Below are 21897 nucleotides of genomic sequence, written 5' to 3'. Positions count from 1 at the left end.
TTTAAAAGCTTTTTTGTCAAAAGTGTGTTATGTTTTGTTTGGCAGGTAAACGGAGTCGCTTTAACCACCCCAGAAGTGGTATATATCTTCGGAACCGCACGGCACAAAGTGGGTTATATCGCTTATAACATGACTACCTGCCATTTTCTGGGAAGAAAAATAATTAAAGCACATTTAATTAAGACAAAACCGGAAACTTTTATTGTGAAGACATCCGCAGTGTAATATAGTCCCAAATTTAATTTAATTCATTGTTTGCTTATAAAAATAAATTGCACATGTTAGTTTGTTGTGATTTTCTGCATTGAGAGTGCCATCTCACTAGAAACTAGAGGACTGAACGCAAGCTGTGATGATGGGCAGAGTTTCAAATGACACTAAGGAAATAAGGAGAGCAGCTGCAATGGAGACTGAAGCCGGATCTTGAAGTGAGTTTGTGAACTCGTTATATGCGGGTCACACACATTATAATACCTTATCATACTTTTGGAGCTCAAAATATGTTTTTGTTAGTTGTCGGACACCCTCGCATCCAAGTCATGCCAGATTAAGTTGACGATCGAACCAGACTTTACGCACCAATCCGACCGCGGTGTCAGGGGACAGTACCTCAGTTTCCAGCAGATGTTTAAAATCCAGGCTGGTAATTCAGGGGGTTGTGTCTGGCCTTGTCATTACCTGCTTTTCTAAGGGATTTCCTGACTGACAGGAATACATTGCTGCTGGTTTTAAATTCGCTGTCAGCAGAGATGTTAAAACCTCTACTGTTAAAATACTGTATGTATTTAGTCCAGCTCAGCATAAAATACATGAACTTCTTGCACTGGCATAAAATCCCCTTATGATGTTGATTTTTTTGGACTTTCCATTAAATGAATGTCCACATTTTGTTTTCTTTAAGTTCATTAACCAGCCCATGCTGTAGTGTTTTTTTTTTTTTTTTAATGTTTTAAATTTGTTTGTTTTCTTTTAGCTGTTCATCTACTGTTATGTGTCTACTCTTGCTGGTGCACTTATTTTATTTATTTTCAGATGGACTGCTGTGTCCTCTCAAAGTTGGTGTTGTACCAGTTATGTGGATTTACATCCCCAAATATATTAAAGATAATAGGTGAAATGCCACTCATTTTGGCAGTGGTTTTGTAACTAATAACAAATAAAACGTTTGTCATGGAATTTAGAATGTAGTGGTGCGTAGTGATTTATTCCGTGTGAAGCGGCTCATTAGTATGCAAGCCATGGTATACGCTATACATTCGCCCGGTCATGTGATGCTGTTTAACCAATCAGAGGTGGTTATTCCAAGCCATGTTAACTAATTAATGCACTTACCCGTCACACGCGATTTCCAACTCCGTCACTAGTTTTCTGATACAAAGCCTATCTCTTCAGTGTTACAGTTTATCTGAATATCCATCTCAGCCTGCCCTTAAAAATGATAATAATAATTCTCTCTAATGCTAAATCAGTCTCTTATATTGTGCAGTTACACAGCGCTTCCTCCAGTTTCACCTGACAACAAAGCGAACAAGACAAGCTAGAGTAACGTAACAATTAAGCAGTTTTAGATACTGTGATGTATTTTTTTTATTATTAATTTTTTATCAGTCATCTTTTTGTTGCTTTTGTGCATTTTGCAAGTGAATTGTGACATTAGGTCCTTATCGAGCACTATATTCTGCAATTTTGAATACTGGCTGGACACTGTCTTAATTCTGAAAACTGTTGTGTTTATTTTTTTTAATCTTTTGACTTTGCTAAATTGCATTAAATTTTACGCTTTACACAGTTCTGCGGATAACATTTAGATTTAATTTTGCTGTTAGGTCATTAATGTGATGTTTTACAGTGCTGTGAAAAAGTATTTGCCCCCTGTCAGATTTTCTACATTTTTCACATTGAATTTGGTCAGATCTTTTTGTTTTCTGAAAAAAATGATACCAAAGTTTGGTGCTTTAATTTATTGGGTGTGCAAGGTAATCAAACATGCAATCTTCAGATGTGAAAAAGTTATTGCCCCCCTAGTTAACTCGACCCAATTAAAGGGATAATTAGGGTCAGCTGTTTGAATACTTTGGCTAACAATCAGGCCTGATTTGGGCCAGCCCTGCCCAATATAAATCTGACTAGCTTTGGCCCTTATCAGAGTGAAGTTGTTGGCACAAAGGTTCTAGAGGCACATCATGCCACGATCAAAAGAAATTCCTGAAGACCTCTGGACAAAAAGTTGTTGATGCCTATCAGTCTAGAAAGGGTTACAAAACCATTTCTAAGGCTCTGGGGCTCCACCAAACCACAGTCAGAGCCATATTGTCCAAATGGAGGAAGCTTGGGACAGTAGTGATTCTTCACAGGAGTGGCCCTCCTGCCAAAATCTCACCAAGAGCAATGTGTAAAATCATCCAGGAAGTCACAAAGAACCCTAGGACAATATCCAGGGATCTGCAGGCCTCTCTCGCCTCAGCTAAGGTCAGTGTTCATGACTCCACTATCAGAAAGACACTGGGCAAAAATGTGATTCATGGCACAGTAGCAAGGTGGAAACTACTGCTCACTAAGAAGAACATGAATGCTCGTCTCAAGTTTGCCAAAAAGCACCTGGATGATCCTCAAGAGTTCTGGAACAATGTTCTATGGACAGATGAGTCAAAAGTGGAACTTTTTGGCCAACATGGGCCCAGTTACGTCTGAAAACCAAACACTGCATTCCACAGTAAGAACCTCATACCAACGGTCAAGCATGGTGGTGGTAGTGTCATGATTTGGGGATGCTTTGCCTCATCAGGATCTGGACGACTTGCCATCATTGAAGGAACCATGAACTCTGTTCTGTATCAGAGAATTCTACAGGAGAATGTTAGGCCATCCATCCGTGAGCTGAAGCACAGCTGGGTCATGCAGCAAGACAATGATCCGAAACACAAGCAAGTCTACAAAAGAATGGTTGAAGAACAAGAAATTCCAAGTTTTGGAATGGCCTAGTCAAAGTCCAGACCTAAAGCCCATTGAGATGTTGTGGCAGGAACTGAAACGAGCAGTTTATGCTCAAACCCACAAATGTCACTGAGTTGAAGCAGTTCTGCATGAAGGAGTGGGCCAAAATTCCTCCACGGCGCTGTGAGAGACTGATCAATAACTACAGGAAGCGTTTGGTTGCAGTTTATTGCTGCTAAAGGTGGCGTAACCAGTTATTGAGTCTAAGGGGGTGATTACTTTTTCTCATGGGGGCATTGGGTGTTGCATAACTTTCTTTAATAAAGTTTCAAAATGTTGTGTTATTTGTTCACTCAGGGTCCCTTTTATCTAATATTAGATTGATTGAAGATCTGATAACATTCAGTGTCACATATGCAAAAATGCAGAAAATCAGACAAGGCAAATACTTTTTCACGGTACTGTACATACTGCTATAATACATATCCGGATTTAAAAGTGTGTATTGTATTACAAGTGATTTTCAGAATCGCATCGTTCTGAATTAAAATACTATTTCTGTTAAATATAGTAAGAGATTTCAGTTTTGTCAGAGTTCATGATACTTCACGTTTAGTTGAGAAAAAGGATCTTGTGAGAACATGTTTCATTTGTACAGCACACAGGGAGTAAAGCATTTTACAAGGTGATGGAGAATCAATAGTGTTCCGTGTTTCCGTTTTATTCTGAATTGAACTGAAAAATTACAGGATTTTTTTTTTTTAACTGGATGTCAGTGTTTACTGATTTTATACCAGATTTTTGTCTCCAATATTTTCATGGTCCAATTTTCTAGGAAATACACTATTTTGATTAAAATGCTGTTTTATTTTGACTCGACATGGTAACAACGTGTAACAAATTATTTTTTTTTTTTTGGTTCCTGGGTAGTAAGTGTTATTTCCTAATTGCTTATGCCTCAAAAGTATAGAAAATGGCTATTATTCCCCACAAACTTTGCTTTTGTGACCAGGATAGTGATATTTTGAAATTTACCTATTTTCCAGAACATTCCAGATAGATTCAGTGCTGAGTAAACTTGGAGTAACTTCTAGAACTTTCCAGTAATATAAATAGTAGTATAAATACAGGGTCCTTAAGCCCACCAGTTCAGTTTAGTTCCAGCTGCCTAAGTGGATACATACCTGCATTTTTTCTGAGATGGCATCAAGAGGCTGCAGGCATCCAGCAGATGCATTTTGCTATGTCTGCGGCCAGTTTATCAAGACAAGAGCGAAAAAGTACTCCGTGGAAGCATCTAAGATGTGTGAGGCCTACAAGGCATATTTCGGCATGCCTGCGAGCACTGCAAAAAAACTCTTTGTTAATTTTTAAAATTGTAAAAGTTTTTAATTTTAAAATGTTTTACAATTTTCAATGTTATTGAAAAAATATATATGAAATGTTGCGAGAACCTCTTACACATTAGTCATGGGTGAAATAAATATATTTTTGTAGGATGGTACAGAGGGGAAAAGAGAGACATGAAGTTCGCTATCCCAAGAATTTGTCGGGAACCCACTGACCACTCAAGCAACTGCTACTTCTGCATGGTGGACCCTTCCAAACGTCGGACTGGCAAGAATGCACCTGCTATCACGTATCCGGACCTTCCTTCATCCATCGCCCCGGTGCCACACTGCCATGAGCTCCCCGTACCCACTCCTCCGGAGAGACAGCAGCCATCTTTAGAAGAGAGCAGCAAGTCAGAGAGCGAGGAAGACGTTGTAGATCCAGATGACAATTTCAGAGGTGGAGCTGAGGAGAGAAACCCATACTACCCCAACCAAAAAGACCTCAACGACTTGATTAGAGATCTTGGTCTCACCAAGTCCAATGCCGAGCTTTTGACGTCTAGGCTCAAGCAGTGGAACTTGTTGGATGAAAGTGTGCAAGTCGCAGATCAGAGGAAGCATCACCAACCTTTTCCCAGCTTCTGGCTTCCTGGCTCTGCTTCTGCTACAATGTGACCAGTCTGTTCGAGGCAATTGGAATCGCCTGAAACCAGAATGAGTGGCTCCTCTTCATTGACAGCTCATCCAGGAGCCTCAAAGTCGTGCTGCTCCATAATGGTAACAAGTACCCGTCTCTTCCCCTGGCTCACTCGGTGCACCTCAAAGAGGATTACAGCAGCATCAAGACCTTGCTGGACGCCTTGAAGTATGATTACAGCTGGGAGGTCATAGGGGACTTCAAAATGGTGGCATTCCTGATGGGTCTCCAAAGTGGTTTTACCAAGTTTCCCTGCTATCTTTGCCTTTGGGACAGTGGGGACACCAAGGCGCACTACCACAGGCGGGATTGGCCACAGCGGACAGAGTTCTCTGAGGGGAGGAACAACATCAAGTGGGAGCTACTGGTGGACCCCCGGAAGGTGCTGATGCCACCACTGCACATCAAATTTGGCCTTATGAAACAATTTGTCAGAGCTTTAGACAAGGAGTCGGCAGCCTTCAAGTACCTTCAAGACTTCTTCCCTAAGCTGTCTGAGGCAAAGGTCAAAGCCGGTGTCTTCGTCGGACTACAGATAAAGAAGATCCCGGATTGCAATGAATTCCCCAAGAAGCTCACTAGTAAGGAGAAAGCTGCTTGGAACAGCTTTGTTGCAGTGGTTTGGGACTTCCTGGGCAATCACAAGGCCGAAAACTATGTGGAGCTGGTTGAGACTCTGGTGAAGAACTACAGAACAATGGGCTGTGGGATGTCCCTCAAAGTCCATATCCTTGATGCTCATCTTGATAAATTCAAGGAGAACATGGGAGCGTACTCGGAGGAGTAAGGCGAGCGCTTCCACCAGGATATACTGGACTTTGAACGTCGCTACCAAGGACACTATGACGAGAACGTGACGGGGGCTGATTTGTGAAAGTCATTTGCAGTATAATCGTAAATCTCGAAAAACTACTCTCTTCTAAATCTTTTGTAGTCATTTTTGTATGCTTTAATATAAATACATGTTAATTTGGATTCATATGTTTTTTCTGACTGTGAACGAAAAGACACACATTCACTCGTTTTTCTCATTGGAAACGGGTAAATTTCAAAATATCACTGTCCTCATCACAAAAGCAAAGTTTTTGGGGAATAATAGCTATTTTCTATACTTTTGAGGCATAAGCAATTAGGAAATAACACTTACTACCCAGGAACAAAAATTGTGTTACATAGTGTTATTACAATTCTTGAAAAATTCATACTGGTAGTGGTGCTTTTGTAGCATTTATTGGTTAAAAAATGAAGCTATCCAGAAAACACAAAAATAAAAACCATAATTCCCTGTTGAATTTGTTGGTGATTTTTCAGTTGTTTCTACTAATTGTATAATGTATTATTGCACATGCAGTATTTCCCTTTAAGATATTTATTGTCAGAAGGTATTAAATGAAACCAGACTGTTAATTTCACCACAAGAAATACTGCCTTTCCCTCACATTTACAATAGAGTATCAATCAAAGGCAATTAGCGATTACACTAACTGATTTAAAAGCCACTTTCAAAAATGTTTACTTTGCGATACTTGCAAACGCAACTGATTTGTCACATCCATGAGACCTTTCCCTAGCCCTACTATAAGAGCTACCACTGTGCATACATATCTCCTTTTGGAGTTTTATCAGAGGTTAAATCTTTTCCCCCAGACTGCAATCCCACAATTCACTGCAGAGATGCAATTCTAAGGAAACGAGCGCAAAAACGATAAAAGAACAGGCAAGATAAATCACAGATAAAATGAGTGGCTTTACTTTGTTTGATTACAACAGGTTCTATGTTATATCACATATATTGTTATTGATAGGTCCTCAATTCTGTAAACTAGGGCAACCCAGGGAGCAATTTGATTTGTGTTGAGTAATTAACACATGCTTTTCCATTTAATTATGACATTACAACTGAAAACATCAAGGGAATTGCATGGAAGAGTATCTGCACAGCCCTGTGATGCAGTAAATTACATATTTACACAATGAGCTAACCATTTAATTTTGTGTTTGTACAGTTGCAGTGTCCCTGAGGAATCAGAAGTTAACGCTTAATTTAAAAGAATCTGTGTCAACTGCAACAAGTGTAACCATCCCAAATCTCCAACACTTTACGGTCTGCTTTGAAGCATCCGAATCTGTCAACAACAACAAAGACTGGATTTTCTTTTCATATAAAGATTCTTCCTCTACAGAAGTTCTTACTTTTGGAAAGTCAAAGTCAGTCGTTACCCTAAGTGTGGTTGGTGCTGACTGTGATCTGAGTGATGCAGTATCAAACATTGAGCTGTTCTCCGTGGATATGCAGCTGTTCTGTCTCACATGGGATGGTACAACAGGTTATATAGCTATATCTACTGTAAATACATATAAGAATATTGATTGCCCAGCATCTAAATATAAAGTGATTCCTAGGAATGGGGTGTTTTCACTTGGCCCTAGTTCCAAAAAACAGGATTCTTTTACTGGAGGCATTTACAACTTCCGTCTTTGGAATTCAGCCATGAGTACAGACGTGCTTTCAGCTCTCTCCTGTGCTGACAAAGGAGATGTCATAGATTGGGAAAATGAATTCTGGAATATTGCAGCCTCTTACTTAACAACAGATCAAAACCTGAGCTGTGGTAAGTGTACTCATTAACAGAAAAAAAGTCATCCTAAAGCTGGTCCACACCTACTCGATTTGGAAGTACAACTTGTTTGGATGTGAACGCTGCTGTGATTGTGAGCAGTTGCACAACCAAGTTCCTTCTATCAGCCATCTTGGAAAACTGCTAAATCTATCTTTTAATCATTCATAATAAGAGCTCTAGACATTTAAACCAGTTTTTAAACTGCTCACAAACTAGCTGCAACATCCAGACTTGTGGAAGTTGGTTGCTTTAGATATACATGTGGATCTCTAGATTGTGACCAAACTTATTTACAGTTTATTTTCTTATGTCAACTGGTAACAAACGTTGTGAACAATGAGGCTTAAGCAAACTGATTAGAAGACATTACGTACATTTTCATAGAAACTATTAAATAATATACTGTATATTGGATAAGTACCTTTTTCATGAATTACATTCTGTTTCTACACCTGCATTATTGTGTTTTCATTTGCAACTTTAATCAAGCGGACTGATTTGAGAAATAATAATGCAAGCACTTGTGCCACTGTGCAGTGATTTTTTATAATTTATTTTTAATAGCGATATTTTTCCATTTTAAATGTGTGATATGCAATTCGGATAAATACTGTCAGGGGAGTGCAGGTTCACGTCCCTCATGGGTTAGGTACCAAAACTAGCAGGCACCCAGCTACAGCAAACCCTAATGGCCAGGCACCTGATGAGCTCAAGGGAACACCAGCAGGGCGAGTTTGCATTATCCGCTCTCGAGTTTCTGGGTGTGAAAAGCTAATTGGCTTATTTGCGGGATTGGAGGACTGTAATTGGACATTCTAAATTAGGGAGAAAATAACTGGGCACCTAAATTATTAAAAAGAAAATAAATACTTTAGGTTCATGGCAAACATGTGGGTCAAGTGTCTGTTTGAATGAACAACCCTTTAGCAGCTCCATGATAACAAGTATAGATTTAGATTTTTGCAGTTTTAAAATGCAAAATGTCATTTGGAATGCACTAGTTAGATTGAACATGAGAAGATTTGTTGCCAGCTCATTACTCCAAATTCACATCCTTTTTTTTTGATGAAAGCACCTCAAATAGCTGTGTTTACATAGTTTGTTATCTTTATTGGGTATGTGTTCCCTTTTTAAAACACTGCTGCTAATACTGAAGAGCAAGCTGATAGCGGCACTTCAAATTCAAATCATATATAAGTGCCAGTGCAAGCACAGAATAATCCAGGACACAGAACTCTATCCCATCCAATAGAGCTTGCTTTACTCTGGAGTGACCTCTTCAGGAAGTACTTCATGCAATATAATCCATACCTTTGTGGTTTGGGGTAAACTAACACCAGTACCACATTTAATTTATTTTTACCCTCCCAGGGGTAACCACTTATTGCTAAGAAAACACCCTTCAAGAAGGAGATTCTAAAATTCAATGCATCTAGTCAGAATTTGGACCTCTGACAGAGAGCTAGGGATTTTAACTCTACAGGGTCATGAAGGATAAGCCATAGCCCTGTTTAAAGACTTTTAATCATATTATTGGAAATGTGTGGTGCTCAATGGACATCTGTTTTAGACCCATGTTCAAATGCTTATGTTAGAGTTTGTGCTGAAAGTATATTTGATTTACCATCAAGGCCCCTTACAAAACTTAATGCCTTAGAATTAAATATAGTCAGACCCTTTTAATATCAATTCAAAGGGATATTAAATAAGACAATAAACTGATTATTAACTACAAGACTCTTCCTTGATAAAAATAGAGGGCGACATGAGCAACTATAATGTTAAGCTGGTTTGATTAAATGGTGGCAAATTTGGATTTAGGCTTTTGCGATTCCTTTAAGTGCCTAACTGCATCTAATGTTTTAAGCAGCTAATTATTAATCTTCTCTTACAGTTTGTTCCCCAAATTGCAAATTAACAACTATCCCATCTAGTGGTGAGTTTGCTACTAATACTGTGCTTGTTTTATCAAAATACCATGCATGTATTACCAGGCAGGCTGCTAAAATGTACAGAGGATGTGAAATAAAAACAAACAAAAAAACTGTCTAACCTCTGATCTTAACTTTCTGCAATCTGCACACATTTCTAGCTTAGAGCATGGGCATGAAAAGCAGTCAGGGGTACTGTATAATATTAAAGACACCCCATTGCATACAAGTTTGAGTCATTCACAGTTTTGTTCTAAGCTTTCGGTCCACTTGAGATTTTCCTCTCTGGTTTGTCTGATTAAATTCACAGTAAAAACTGGAATGGATCCCATCCCATGAATGTTTAAGATTATTAAAGTTCTGTACAGTACATCAGTGAAACAGTTATTTGTTAAACCAAGACAGAGAGAAATGTGGATTTCTGGATTGCACTGGAAGAAATATTTTCTTTGATAAAAAGTGAGGGTGGGCATGGCCGTTGTTTGGAAAAGTATTTCAAAGCAGCAGACATAAAATTAAACTGTTAAAATTTGTACTACAAGGCATGGAAATGTACATTTTTCATCTTTCAAAAAAGTTGTTTGCCTGTTATTACAATGGCCTTCCTGATTCCTTTTATAGACCTGATCTTTCTCCAGCACAAGCCTGTGCAAGTCCATTTAATGCAACCTGATTACATTCACAGTAAACTGAAGACAAAAAAAAGATTGCCACCTGTTTCACCTATGACACTCCCTTTGTAATTTCCTGAAATGTTAATGCCTCTGCAATTTTACATTATGCTACAGATGTGGTGTTGGCATCATTTCTGACCGGATAAGAAATTAGGAAAAAAGTTAGGTATTTCAGATGTTAGCAGTTTGTTTCTTTTTTGTTTAATAAAAATGTTATCTGATACACATACAAATGGTATTTTAGGTCATTTTAGGTGGTACATTTTCTCAGTATTGAGTTTTTGTAAGCAAATGGCTGGAAGGCGAAAGCTCAGGTATTAGAATAAATGTGTTGTATTATATCAAGTAGCTCACAGTAAGTCTGCCAGTAAAAATACAATGTGTTTCATTTGTTTTAAGGTACCTCTTCATCAGCTACAGTGCCAAAAACTAGCTGTTCATCATCTCAACTTGGTTGTCCAGGTAGGAAACAATATTCAAAACAATATCTAACGTTTTGCTGTTTAATTATCTGCAGGTTTTTATTTGAAGCTGTGCAAGAACAAACAGTGGTCCATGTCGGTGAATCAAGCAGTGGCGATGGAACACTATTTGTTTCCTATTGACATATGTAATTTCAGAATTTGTCACCACCAACATGCACAATAACAGATCATAATTTAAAGTCTATTTTTATTCAGTTATTGCATCAGCTTCAATCAATGTTGACAGTTATTCTTATTTGCTTTACTGATCACACACAATATGGCTGTGATGCAAATAACCCCCATAACAGAACTTTTATTTTCAATTCCAACTCTGTAGATGTAATATAGAGTACCTAACAAAAGGTCTGCATTTACAGTGTATATTTCTAATACATGTATTAAAAAAAAAAAAAAAAAACTGTATAGATACTGCACTAATGCACTTAATGCAAATTAATGAAAATATACTATTGTAGATAGATATCCGTTGATCACTTTGCTATTGCAATATAAAGCACCCATATTCTCCAAACACAGAATAGGTAGGTTAGGTTGAGGGGGCAGAGAAACCCTAAGGATCAAGAATCAGTCATCTGTTCATCAGTCACAAACATGAGTGGATTCAACCATAGCTGCTTCATCATCTTATTTTAAAAAATGATATATGTGTGTGAATATATAAAAACCCAAACTTATTGGTCACGTGTTTCTGGCAATTCCCAGGCAGGCAGCTAATAACCAACGAAGTACAAGAACAGTGGTAGCAAGCGAAATCAAGCTGTGCAGGAAAATCTCTATGTATGTTCTTTACGCATTCACTTTAAATATCACACGTAATTCAAACTTTTTTTCAATGCGTAAAACACCCAATACACAGCTTACCTGGAGCACTGTGCATACCAGTTTTTCTAAATGGACTATAACTATACTGTTTAAATATTCAGTTACATGTAGTCTTAATGAATTACATTTTTTTATGGTAATTGGGGTAAATATGTGTTTAAACTGCTAAGTTGTGCAATATAATGAGTCTTTGCCCCAGTTGTGCTCTTTCAACCTGTTTAATTTTACATCCATTTAATTCATTATTTAACTCTTTTCCATTACTTTTACCAATAACATGAACTTCTACTACAACAGCCATTGTCACCGCCACTAACATGATTGCTACTAATCCAGCCAACAATGGTAAGAATTCCTTTGTTTCTTCAATGTTTCTGTCGAAGCTGTTTAGAGATATGTTACCTTATGAATAATTAACTAAAGTGACAGCTAGGAAAGTGACAAATAAATAATCGAAAACTTGATTTAAGGTAGGTCTACACGTAATGCATATTTGTTTAATGCAGTTATTAAAAGTTTTGATAATTAAGTGTGCTGAAAGTAGGCCAGATACAAACCTAGTGGTATATTTTGACATGTTTTGTTCTATTAACAATGTACAAGTTTGAGATTAAATAAATTTGATAATGATACTTATTGCTTTTATTGTTCATTTTTTAAAAACATTAGAAGTTTGTATTATTTATTGTGCTGTAAGCGCAGCCTACACGCCTGTATTCTGATATCTACAGGTTATTATTATTATTGTCATCAACAATGGTAGATCTAAATTTATTTTAAATACAAATTTGTACTTCTGCTTGTTTGTTTTCCAACGTTGTGCATACCGTATCCTTGTTAACCAGTGCAGATAAAGACCGTAATAATACTTTCGCTTTGTACTTGAGGGTGTACAATACAATGTAATTTTGTTAAAACAAAACTGTTACTTAGTTCCTACTGACACAACCTTTTAACAGTTGCTGGAATGTTTAAATTGAGTTACGATGCTGCTAAAAGGTTGTGTGTTAGCGGCTTCTCAATGACAGCATGAAGCATACGAAGCTAGTGATCGAATATAAATGCCGGTCTCCAATACACATCTGGTCTCCTGGCAAATATTGAAGTTTTACAGCAAGTATTTATTTATATTTGTTTTCCATATTTTCCATTTTTGTTATTAGTTATTGTAGCTACTTCAGGACCAGATATCGCCATTAACATGCCAACTACGACTAGGAGCACTATAAATTGTATGATGACTGAATTTATTCCATTTTTGTAGACTTTTCTTTGCTGTTTTTCTTTTTGGTGGAGGGTTTTTGTTTCTTTATCCTTATCTTTTAGAAGTACTAATCAGTTAGTAAACTTCATCAATTAGTTCTGCCCTACATGACTAGTTACTTCCAAATGCCTGTGTCGCCTGGTAGCTGGTTCTGTCTTTTTAACTTGTTTCTAAGAATTTGCTCATCTTTGCGTTTTGTCATACATTCTTTTTTTACACATCCCTCTGTTCTGATTAAAATAATCTATGTGGAAGTTTAGAATTTGTTGAAGGAACTCCATGAATAGTATTAGTTACTGTAGTTTGTTTTTTCCACAGTGAACTTTAACTGTATTTCTTCAGTGCTATTGGTTATTTCTTGTGGTGCTGGTACTGTATGCAGCTCTTTTAAATGTGGGTAGCATTGTTGTCTCTTTCAGCTGCTTTAACTTTCAAAAGTTCTGCATGCTTGTTTAAACTTGTGAAAAGAACAGAATAAATCTGGAGCGGGTGGAGAGTTTATTTTATTCTGACCAATACTAATTAGTGTATTACATCTTACTAATATAAGAGTATCAATTACATAGAATATTCTGATCACCATGATGATTCTGAGTGACAGCAAATTTTCTAATTGTACAAGCCTCATATAACTACACCGTGTAACAATTTTTTTTTTTTCGGTTCCTGGGTAGTAAGTGTTATTTCCTAATTGCTTATGCCTCAAAAGTATAGAAAATGGCTATTATTCCCCACAAACTTTGCTTTTGTGACCAGGATAGTGATATTTTGAAATTTACCTATTTTCCAGAACATTCCAGATAGATTCAGTGCTGAGTAAACTTGGAGTAACTTCTAGAACTTTCCAGTAATATAAATAGTAGTATAAATACAGGGGCCTTAAGCCCACCAGTTCAGTTTAGTTCCAGCTGCCTAAGTGGATACATATCTGCATTTTTCTGAGATGGCATCAAGAGGTTGCAAGCATCTGGCAGATGCATTTTGCTATGTCTGCGGCCAATTTATCAAGACGAGCGAAAAAGTACTCCGTGGAAGCATCTGCTAAGATGTGTGAGGCCTACAAGGCATATTTTGGCATGCCTGTCGGGGATCAAGACAAACCCTGGGCACCTCATTTCACCTGCGAGCACTGCAAAAAAGCTCTGGAAGGCAAGATGGACAATTGTTGCTCGGAATTTTATGTTATAAAATTTGTTAATTTTTAAAATTGTAAAAGTTTTTAATTTTAAAATGTTTTACAATTTTCAATGTTATTGAAAAAATATATATGAAAAATGTTGCGAGAATCTCTTACACATTAGTCATGGGTGAAATAAATGTATTTTTGTAGGATGGTACAGAGGGGAAAAGAGAGCCATGAAGTTCGCTATCCCAAGAATTTGGCGGGAACCCACTGACCACTCAAGCAACTGCTACTTCTGCATGGTGGACCCTTCCAAACGTCGGACTGGCAAGAATGCACCTGCTATCACATATCCGGACCTTCCTTCATCCATCGCCCCGGTGCCACACTGCCATGAGCTCCCCGTACCCACTCCTCCGGAGAGACAGCAGCCATCTTTAGAAGAGAGCAGCAAGTCAGAGAGAGAGAGGAAGACTTTGTAGATCCAGATGACAATTTCAGAGGTGGAGCTGAGGAGAGAAACCCATACTACCCCAACCAAAAAGACCTCAACGACTTGATTAGAGATCTTGGTCTCACCAAGTCCAATGCCGAGCTTTTGACGTCTAGGCTCAAGCAGTGGAACTTGTTGGATGAAAGTGTGCAAGTCGCAGATCAGAGGAAGCATCACCAACCTTTTCCCAGCTTCTTCACTTCCCGGCTCTGCTTCTGCCACAATGTGACCAGTCTGTTCGAGGCAATCGGAATCGCCTGTAACCAGAATGAGTGGCGCCTCTTCATTGACAGCTCATCCAGGAGCCTCAAAGCCGTGCTGCTCCATAATGGTAACAAGTACCCGTCTCTTCCCCTGGCTCACTCGGTGCACCTCAAAGAGGATTACAACAGCATCAAGACCTTGCTGGACGCCTTGAAGTATGATGAGTACAGCTGGGAGGTCATAGGAGACTTCAAAATAGTGGCATTCCTGATGGGTCTCCAAGGCGGTTTTACCAAGTTTCCCTGCTATCTTTGCCTTTGGGACAGCAGGGACACCAAGGCGAACTACCACAGGCGGGACTGGCCACAGCGGACCGAGTTCTCTGTGGGGAGGAACAACATCAAGTGGGAGCCACTGGTGGACCCCCAGAAGGTGCTGATGCCACCACTGCACATCAAATTGGGCCTTATGAAACAATTTGTCAGAGCTCTAGATAAGGAGTCGGCAGCCTTCAAGTACCTTCAAGACTTCTTCCCTAAGCTGTCTGAGGCAAAGGTCAAAGCCGGTGTCTTCGTCAGACCACAGATAAAGAAGATCTTGGAGTGCAATGAATTTCCCAAGAAGCTCACTAGTAAGGAGAAAGTGGCTTGGAACAGCTTTGTCGCAGTGGTTCGGGGCTTCCTGGGCAATCACAAGGCCGAAAACTATGTGGAGCTGGTTGAGACTCTGGTGAAGAACTACGGCACAATGGGCTGTAGGATGTCCCTCAAAGTCCATATCCTTGATGCTCATCTTGATAAATTCAAGGAGAACATGGGAGCGTACTCGGAGGAGCAAGGCGAGCGCTTCCACCAGGATATACTGGACTTTGAACGCCGCTACCAAGGACAGTATAACGAGAACATGATGGGAAACTACATTTGGGGGCTGATTCTTGAAAGTGATTTACAGTATAATCGTAAATCTCAAAAAACTACTCACTTCTAAATCTTTTGTAGTCATTTTTGTATTACTTTAGTATAAATACATGTTAATTTGGATTCATATGTTGTTTTTTTCTGACTTTATGTGAACGAAAAGACACACATTCACCCGTTTTCTCATTGGAAATAGGTAAATTTCAAAATATCACTGTCCTGGTCACAAAAGCAAAGTTTGTGGGGAATAATAGCCATTTGCTATACTTTTGAGGCATAAGCAATTAGGAAATAACACTTACTACCCAGGAACAAAAATTGTGTTACATAGTGCTATCATTAAACATTTTCTATTTTCGTTATCAGCTTTTGTACCAACACCACCTGTCACCAGTAATATGCCTACTATGACTAGTAGCACTACAGATGGTAAGATGGCTGCATTTATTCAGTTATTGTAGATTTGTTTCAATGTTTCTTCTTCACAGGGGAGGGTTTTTGGTTCTTTCACAAGGACTTTTTTTCAGTTGGTTAATCATCCTTCCTAATTGTTATGGAAAACCTATTTGAGAGCACTAATTACATTTTTGTCTGTTTTGATTTTGGCTAATTAGTATACTGCATAAGAGCAATAATCACTGCATGGAATATTCTGATAAACAGTACGGTGTACAGTTAGGGTAGTTGCTGGATTTACTTGGGATGAATATAAATCACTATTCTGAGGGAAAGTATCTTTTCAAATGGCACAAGGGAAGCCATAAATAAATACAATTAAACTATTTTCTATTATAGTTATTGTAACATCTGTTGCTATGCCACTTGTCACCAGTGACGTGACAATGACTACTAGTACCATTACAGACGGTAAGATGACTGAATTTATTCAGTTATTGTACACTTGTTTTATTGCTTTTCTACTTGGTGGGTTCTTGTCTGGCATCTTTCATAAAGACTTTGCCAGTCTATTAATTTTCCTCGCCAGTTTGTTCCATCTTACTAATGTTAAATTGCAAATTTATTTGCAGCTCTGGACCTGAGATTCATTGTTCTTCATGTAATTGCATTGTAAACACGTTACTAATGATTCCTGCTCTTACATGACAGCTACTGAACATTTTGGACAGTGTTTTAGTCTGACCTAAATTTCCTAAGAAAAAAGAAAACAACAACATGGTTAAATTAAAATGCTATAATTTGCAACTTGAATTATGAACTCATCAATGAATGGAGTTTACATACAGTCTATGTTTAATGAAAAACTTCAGTTTGTTTTACATCACCCAGTCATCTTACATGTACATTTTTTATTTTGCAAGTTCAACCATGACTTTCACGGGTCTGCAGCTTCTAATGACAATTTGCGGGTTTGACCCGAGAAATGCAGGTGACTTGGATGGTCTGGTAACCATAGTAAATGCTGCATAAATAGCTGAGAGTGAGACGTTTAGAATGTACATGGTTGTACAAAATGGATTAGAAAGTTGAATTTTAGAGTGTTTCTTCAGTTTTATTGTTGCGTTGGAGCTTATTTCTTTTAGTGCTGTTTGCAGGACATCTTTATTGTCTCTTTCAGTTAATTGAGTTTTAAACTTTGTACATGTCATATTTAACTTTTTCAATTCATGTTACCAGCAACATTAATTCCTTCTACAACTGCAGCTGACACCACTAACACCATTGGTACTAACAGCATTCCACATGGTAAGACCTATTTTTTTACTATGGATTTATTTCAAATTCTTTCATGTTTTTCTGTTCACGCAGTGAAATATTAAAAATAAAACATTTTGGACTGTACAGTCTCTAATTATTCTTGACATTAATTGCATCGAAGGAGTTTATAAAACAGAATGAGCCTAAAGTTGAGTGTGTGGCGTTCTTGTGTTTTTCGGTTTAGGAATCCCTTTTTTTTTTTTTTTTAAATCTGTAAGAAAGAGATGAAGTCTTTTGTAGTGGTACAGTATGCTTTGTTCTGTTCATTTTCTCTGCTTCATGGATGATAATCAGAGAGATTAAGCTGCCTATGGGATGAGATGGTAGACTTGTATCTCTATGACTCCATGTTTATTTTTTTATTGCTATTGTGTCTTACACTCAATATTCAGATTAGTTTTCAATAACTACTTTTGACAGTGTATATAATTTTAGCACTTCATTGTGTTAAATAGGATTTTGCTTGAGAGAGTCAAGATGTCAAGATGTACTTTAGAATATTTTTAAATTCATGTTTTAGCTAGGAAAACACTATTGGAAATTACATTATGCAATTAAAGACAAACGTGGGGATAATTATTTTTTTGGATTTGGTTCATATATTGTTGATAATTTGTTCAATATTTCCAAATAAACATTGCACCACCTTTTGTGTTTAGCAAGACTGGACCCTTTTGTCTGTTTCATGCCATTGCATCCTTTGCAGGGATCTAGTGGATACCTTTAATTTCTGTACTAAAATGGCATTCCCTTAAAGTATTGTAGAGTGCAAAGGAATGTAAAATGCCTGCAATATGTATAGCACACTGTGTGTTTCAAATGGTTAGTCAGACAGCTACCATACAGTAAATATTGTTCTGTGTGGCATTTCTGTGACTGCAACACACATTTAGGGCCTCATTCACTAAAATGTTATTTGTTTGGGTAAAACAAAGAAATGTTTCACACTTTAAATATTTGATCTAATACACTTTTTCAGTTTTTAAGTATAAAAAGCTGTCTAACTGGTAAAGGAGCCTATTTAAATGAAGCAGATTGTTTAAAGGTCTTGTCACATACAATCGACAATGCAGCCCAAACCAAACAACAATATCAATTGATCGGAATACTTTACTGCACTCCAATTTCAGTGACATACTATGCTAATTAATAGCAAAATTATGTAAACTTGACTTTCAGCTAAACATTTAACCATCAGAACAGTATCTTAAGTACTTGCATCTACTTTTTAGTGAATCATGAGCTGCTGTATTTAATTCATCCATAAATGTTCCAAGGTAAAAATGATATCGGAGTACATATTCAGTGCTGTGTGGACTTTCATTATCAAATGTTTCGCAAGCTTGTGTTTAATCCTCACTGAAACTGTCACAGAGAAACAATCCCAGTCTTTGGCTTTTTCCAAGAAAAAAAAAGAATAACAAAGAAATCCTTTAAAAAAATGTATTAGCTATTTTCAAATGGATTATTTGCAGAAACTTTGCATACACATGCTATTCATACTTTTTGACAGCTTCCAAATACTAAAATCCAAGCTTAATCTAACCAATAAAACCAATGAATAACTGAAGAAAATATTTTGCGAATGAGTTCCTAAATATGTCTGATTGGTAGTATATTACATTTGGAATCATACATTTTAAAATGTATAATTTACTTTATGTATATACATATTTACATATGCTAATGTATGGCATATTACTATATATACTATTAATAATGTCAGATTAAGCAATCTTTCCTTTTTTGTTCTGTTTTTAGAAAATGTTACCATTTTTTTTCCTTTCAGTATATTAAAGCAAATAATATGAATTAACAGCTTCCCTTTTCACAATAATCAACTTCCATGTAGCAAACATACAAGAATATGAAAATCTTACATCAGCTGTGAACGTTAACAACAGCACGGAAAGAGAGATGGCAGACTCCCCTCCAGAGCATCCAGGACCACATGTAATCCCTGGTGCTAGAAGTTCTAAAACTGCATTAGGAATAATTTCAACACCTTTAATTTGGCCAATGAGGAAGAAGCAAGATCTAGTCACTCGCAGCCAAGAAAGACCAGTGATCTATATGACCAAACCAGAAATTGTAATGACACAAAACATGCCTGCTGTTGCTGCAAAGCACAACGTTACAGTGAGAAAAAATCTTCAACAAGGTACAAAAAACATATCTTATGATTTAACAGCGGACTTTCCTAAAGAAACTTTTCTGAGACAACATAGAAACAACGAAAGTGACAGAGTGGAACCTCTTCAGACAGCTTTACTCTCCAGTCATACAAATAAGCATAATGCCCCTTACTGGGATCATCAAGGTACTGGTGAAAACAACACTCTCAACCAGACAGCGCCTCTTGACTATTTCTCAGGCTCAGAGCCTGTTGTTTATGAGGTAGACATTGGAGGACGTATGTTTAATGGCACAGATGCCTCTTCTGCCTTTTCTTCATATGAAATGGATTCATCCTTCATTCTACGTGACACAGTTCTTCTGAAACGCTCTGGCAATACTGTGCAATATAACATCACAGAAGAAAACAAGAATTTGATGAATGTTACCAGCATTACAGAGTCACAAAGTCAATCATTCTATCATTTTCCATCTGATCTACCACTGCAGGTTTCCCTGGTGACATACAGCAGCATTACTGAAATTAATCTTTTTAGTAGTTTGCTTCAACAGACGATAGTGGACAATGTGTTCCTACCACTACATGTGACTAGTAAAGAAACAGTACATGTGAACTTTACAAGTGCTCAACAAACAGTGCCGTCCGTGCCACCGATTTCCAGGGATACATTTCTACAGTCACCTTGGTTCAGCATTCACCCTACCAAACCGGTTCTGCTCAGTGAATACAATGGGAATATATTCAGCCTGCCTGGAAATATATCTGATTACCAACATATAACAACTGTGACAACAACAAATGCTGAAGCAACAGAACCTGTCAAAGATGAACTTAATCCTCAGTCCTTGTCATTAAATTTCACGAATAGCACATTCCTTCCACCTAACAGGGACATTTCTAGTTCCAGGAAAAAACCATTACACAACCCTTTTTCATTTACTAGTAACAATGAACAGGCAGATAGTTATTACAGGGTATTTCCAAGCAATCCAGTAATACCGCCTTCACAAATGCCCACACAACAGTTCAATGAAATTCCTGAAACAGTTGTCAAGGCCTCATCAGAGATTCAATCTGAAATACTAATGTTGGAACCATCAAGGTTTGGTAACTCTTTACAGTCCCGTGTTTATGAGGTTTACTCTTCTATGACACATGCTTACCTGGAAGCACATTCTCAGTTCTTTGCCACTTTTATATCAGGAACACCATATCATTTCATTGTATCTGACTCAACACAGTCTTACACAATCAACAATCATTTTGCAGAAAACATTCCAAGAAGTGCAATACCTGTTGAAAATCTTTCACTAACTACACTGCTGGGGATGTCTTCTAAATCCAATATTTCTCTCAATACAGCTGTACCTTTAATGTACACATCACTCCTTTCAACAACAGAAAAAATCTTTCATTCTTCACAGTTGTATCTATTCTTTAATTCGAGTGAAGGTAGAGTTGATAAGTCAGCATCATATATTACTTACGTATCCAACGCAAAAACTGACTCGTTACCAGTGGATTCGGTGTTACTGAGAGATTTCAATAAAACTGATGTATATTTAAGTTCTCAAAAAGTTTTCCTCCCTGAGTTTTACTCAAGCACAACAATGCCACATTCTGTAAGTCCCGAGCCAGCAAATACCTTCAATTTAAAACCAGTGCAAACAGAAACACTTAATTTGAAAGAGGCTCATTCAGCTCTTGCTTACCTCACTCCTCCTCTCTTGGAGAGTCCACTGGGAACCAATAAAGAACCAGGCACAACAAAGCCTAGCATCATTCCACAAACGGTGACAACATTTTTTAAAGATGCTGTCAAGAATAGAACACATGGACGGGAATCTATTAACACAAATTTCAAAGACTGGACTGCAAGGACATCTGTATTTCCAACCATACTTCTAGAAACCTCTATATTACACGTAGATTCTGTATCACAACATAATAAGATTATGAACTCCTCCGATTCTTCCAGATATGATGGGTCTTCCTCAATGTCGGGTGAAGATGCACAGTCCCCTCTTGAAGACAATACAATCACTGAAAGTTCAACAAACAACTTCACACAGTATCCAGTATCTACCATAAATGTATGGGCAAACACTGTCATTGGGAATATATCCCATGTTGCTAATCCACACAGCAGCCGGACAGTCCTTTTATCCCATACAAAGAGTAAACCAACAATAGATTACCCGACAAAAGATCCACATACATTAATACCTCCTAATAGGACCAGTGAAGCACTTGACGTTGGAGTGCACACAATCAGTGCAACTGGAAGTCTGACAGCTGTGGGGCTCATTGAATTTTCATCATGCCAATGTAAAGTTCGCTTTGATATTACTTGTCAGTGTGGATTTACACCGAACACCAGTATGTTGAAAAAACCCACATAATACCGGTGTAGATATAGAGAAAAGATCACCTACTTTATTAGTTAACATTAGCACTGGGTGTTAGTTACTCAGTGGATAGGATAGTGAGCATGGCTAATTAATTCACCAGTTAAGTGTAGTTTTGAATGAGGGGGATTCAC

The 21897-nt window shown here is 37.7% G+C and overlaps 1 protein-coding gene across 10 annotated transcripts in view; it reads left to right on the top strand.

Annotated features, from left to right (window-relative positions):
- LOC121315889 (adhesion G-protein coupled receptor G6-like) overlaps positions 1-21897 on the top strand; it is a 59218-nt gene that overhangs the window by 12111 nt on the left and 25210 nt on the right. For 3 of the 10 annotated variants that reach the window (XM_041250458.1, XM_041250452.1, XM_041250451.1), the window contains 8 exons: positions 6972-7577; positions 9481-9522; positions 10591-10653; positions 11799-11846; positions 12665-12733; positions 15869-15931; positions 16298-16369; positions 17138-17206. In XM_041250458.1, coding sequence (XP_041106392.1) covers positions 6972-7577; positions 9481-9522; positions 10591-10653; positions 11799-11846; positions 12665-12733; positions 15869-15931; positions 16298-16369; positions 17138-17206 — 1032 coding nt within the window. The remainder of the gene's footprint in view (positions 1-6971; positions 7578-9480; positions 9523-10590; positions 10654-11798; positions 11847-12664; positions 12734-15868; positions 15932-16297; positions 16370-17137; positions 17207-21897) is intronic. The other 7 variants (XM_041250453.1, XM_041250454.1, XM_041250456.1 and 4 more) reach the window with 7 other exon arrangements.

This window comes from Polyodon spathula, chromosome 5, assembly GCF_017654505.1.
Source record: "Polyodon spathula isolate WHYD16114869_AA chromosome 5, ASM1765450v1, whole genome shotgun sequence".
In the NCBI taxonomy this organism is placed as follows: Eukaryota; Metazoa; Chordata; class Actinopteri; order Acipenseriformes; family Polyodontidae; genus Polyodon; species Polyodon spathula.
The sequence above is the reverse complement of the archived record's forward strand: the minus strand, read 5'-3'. Positions and strand labels throughout refer to the sequence as shown.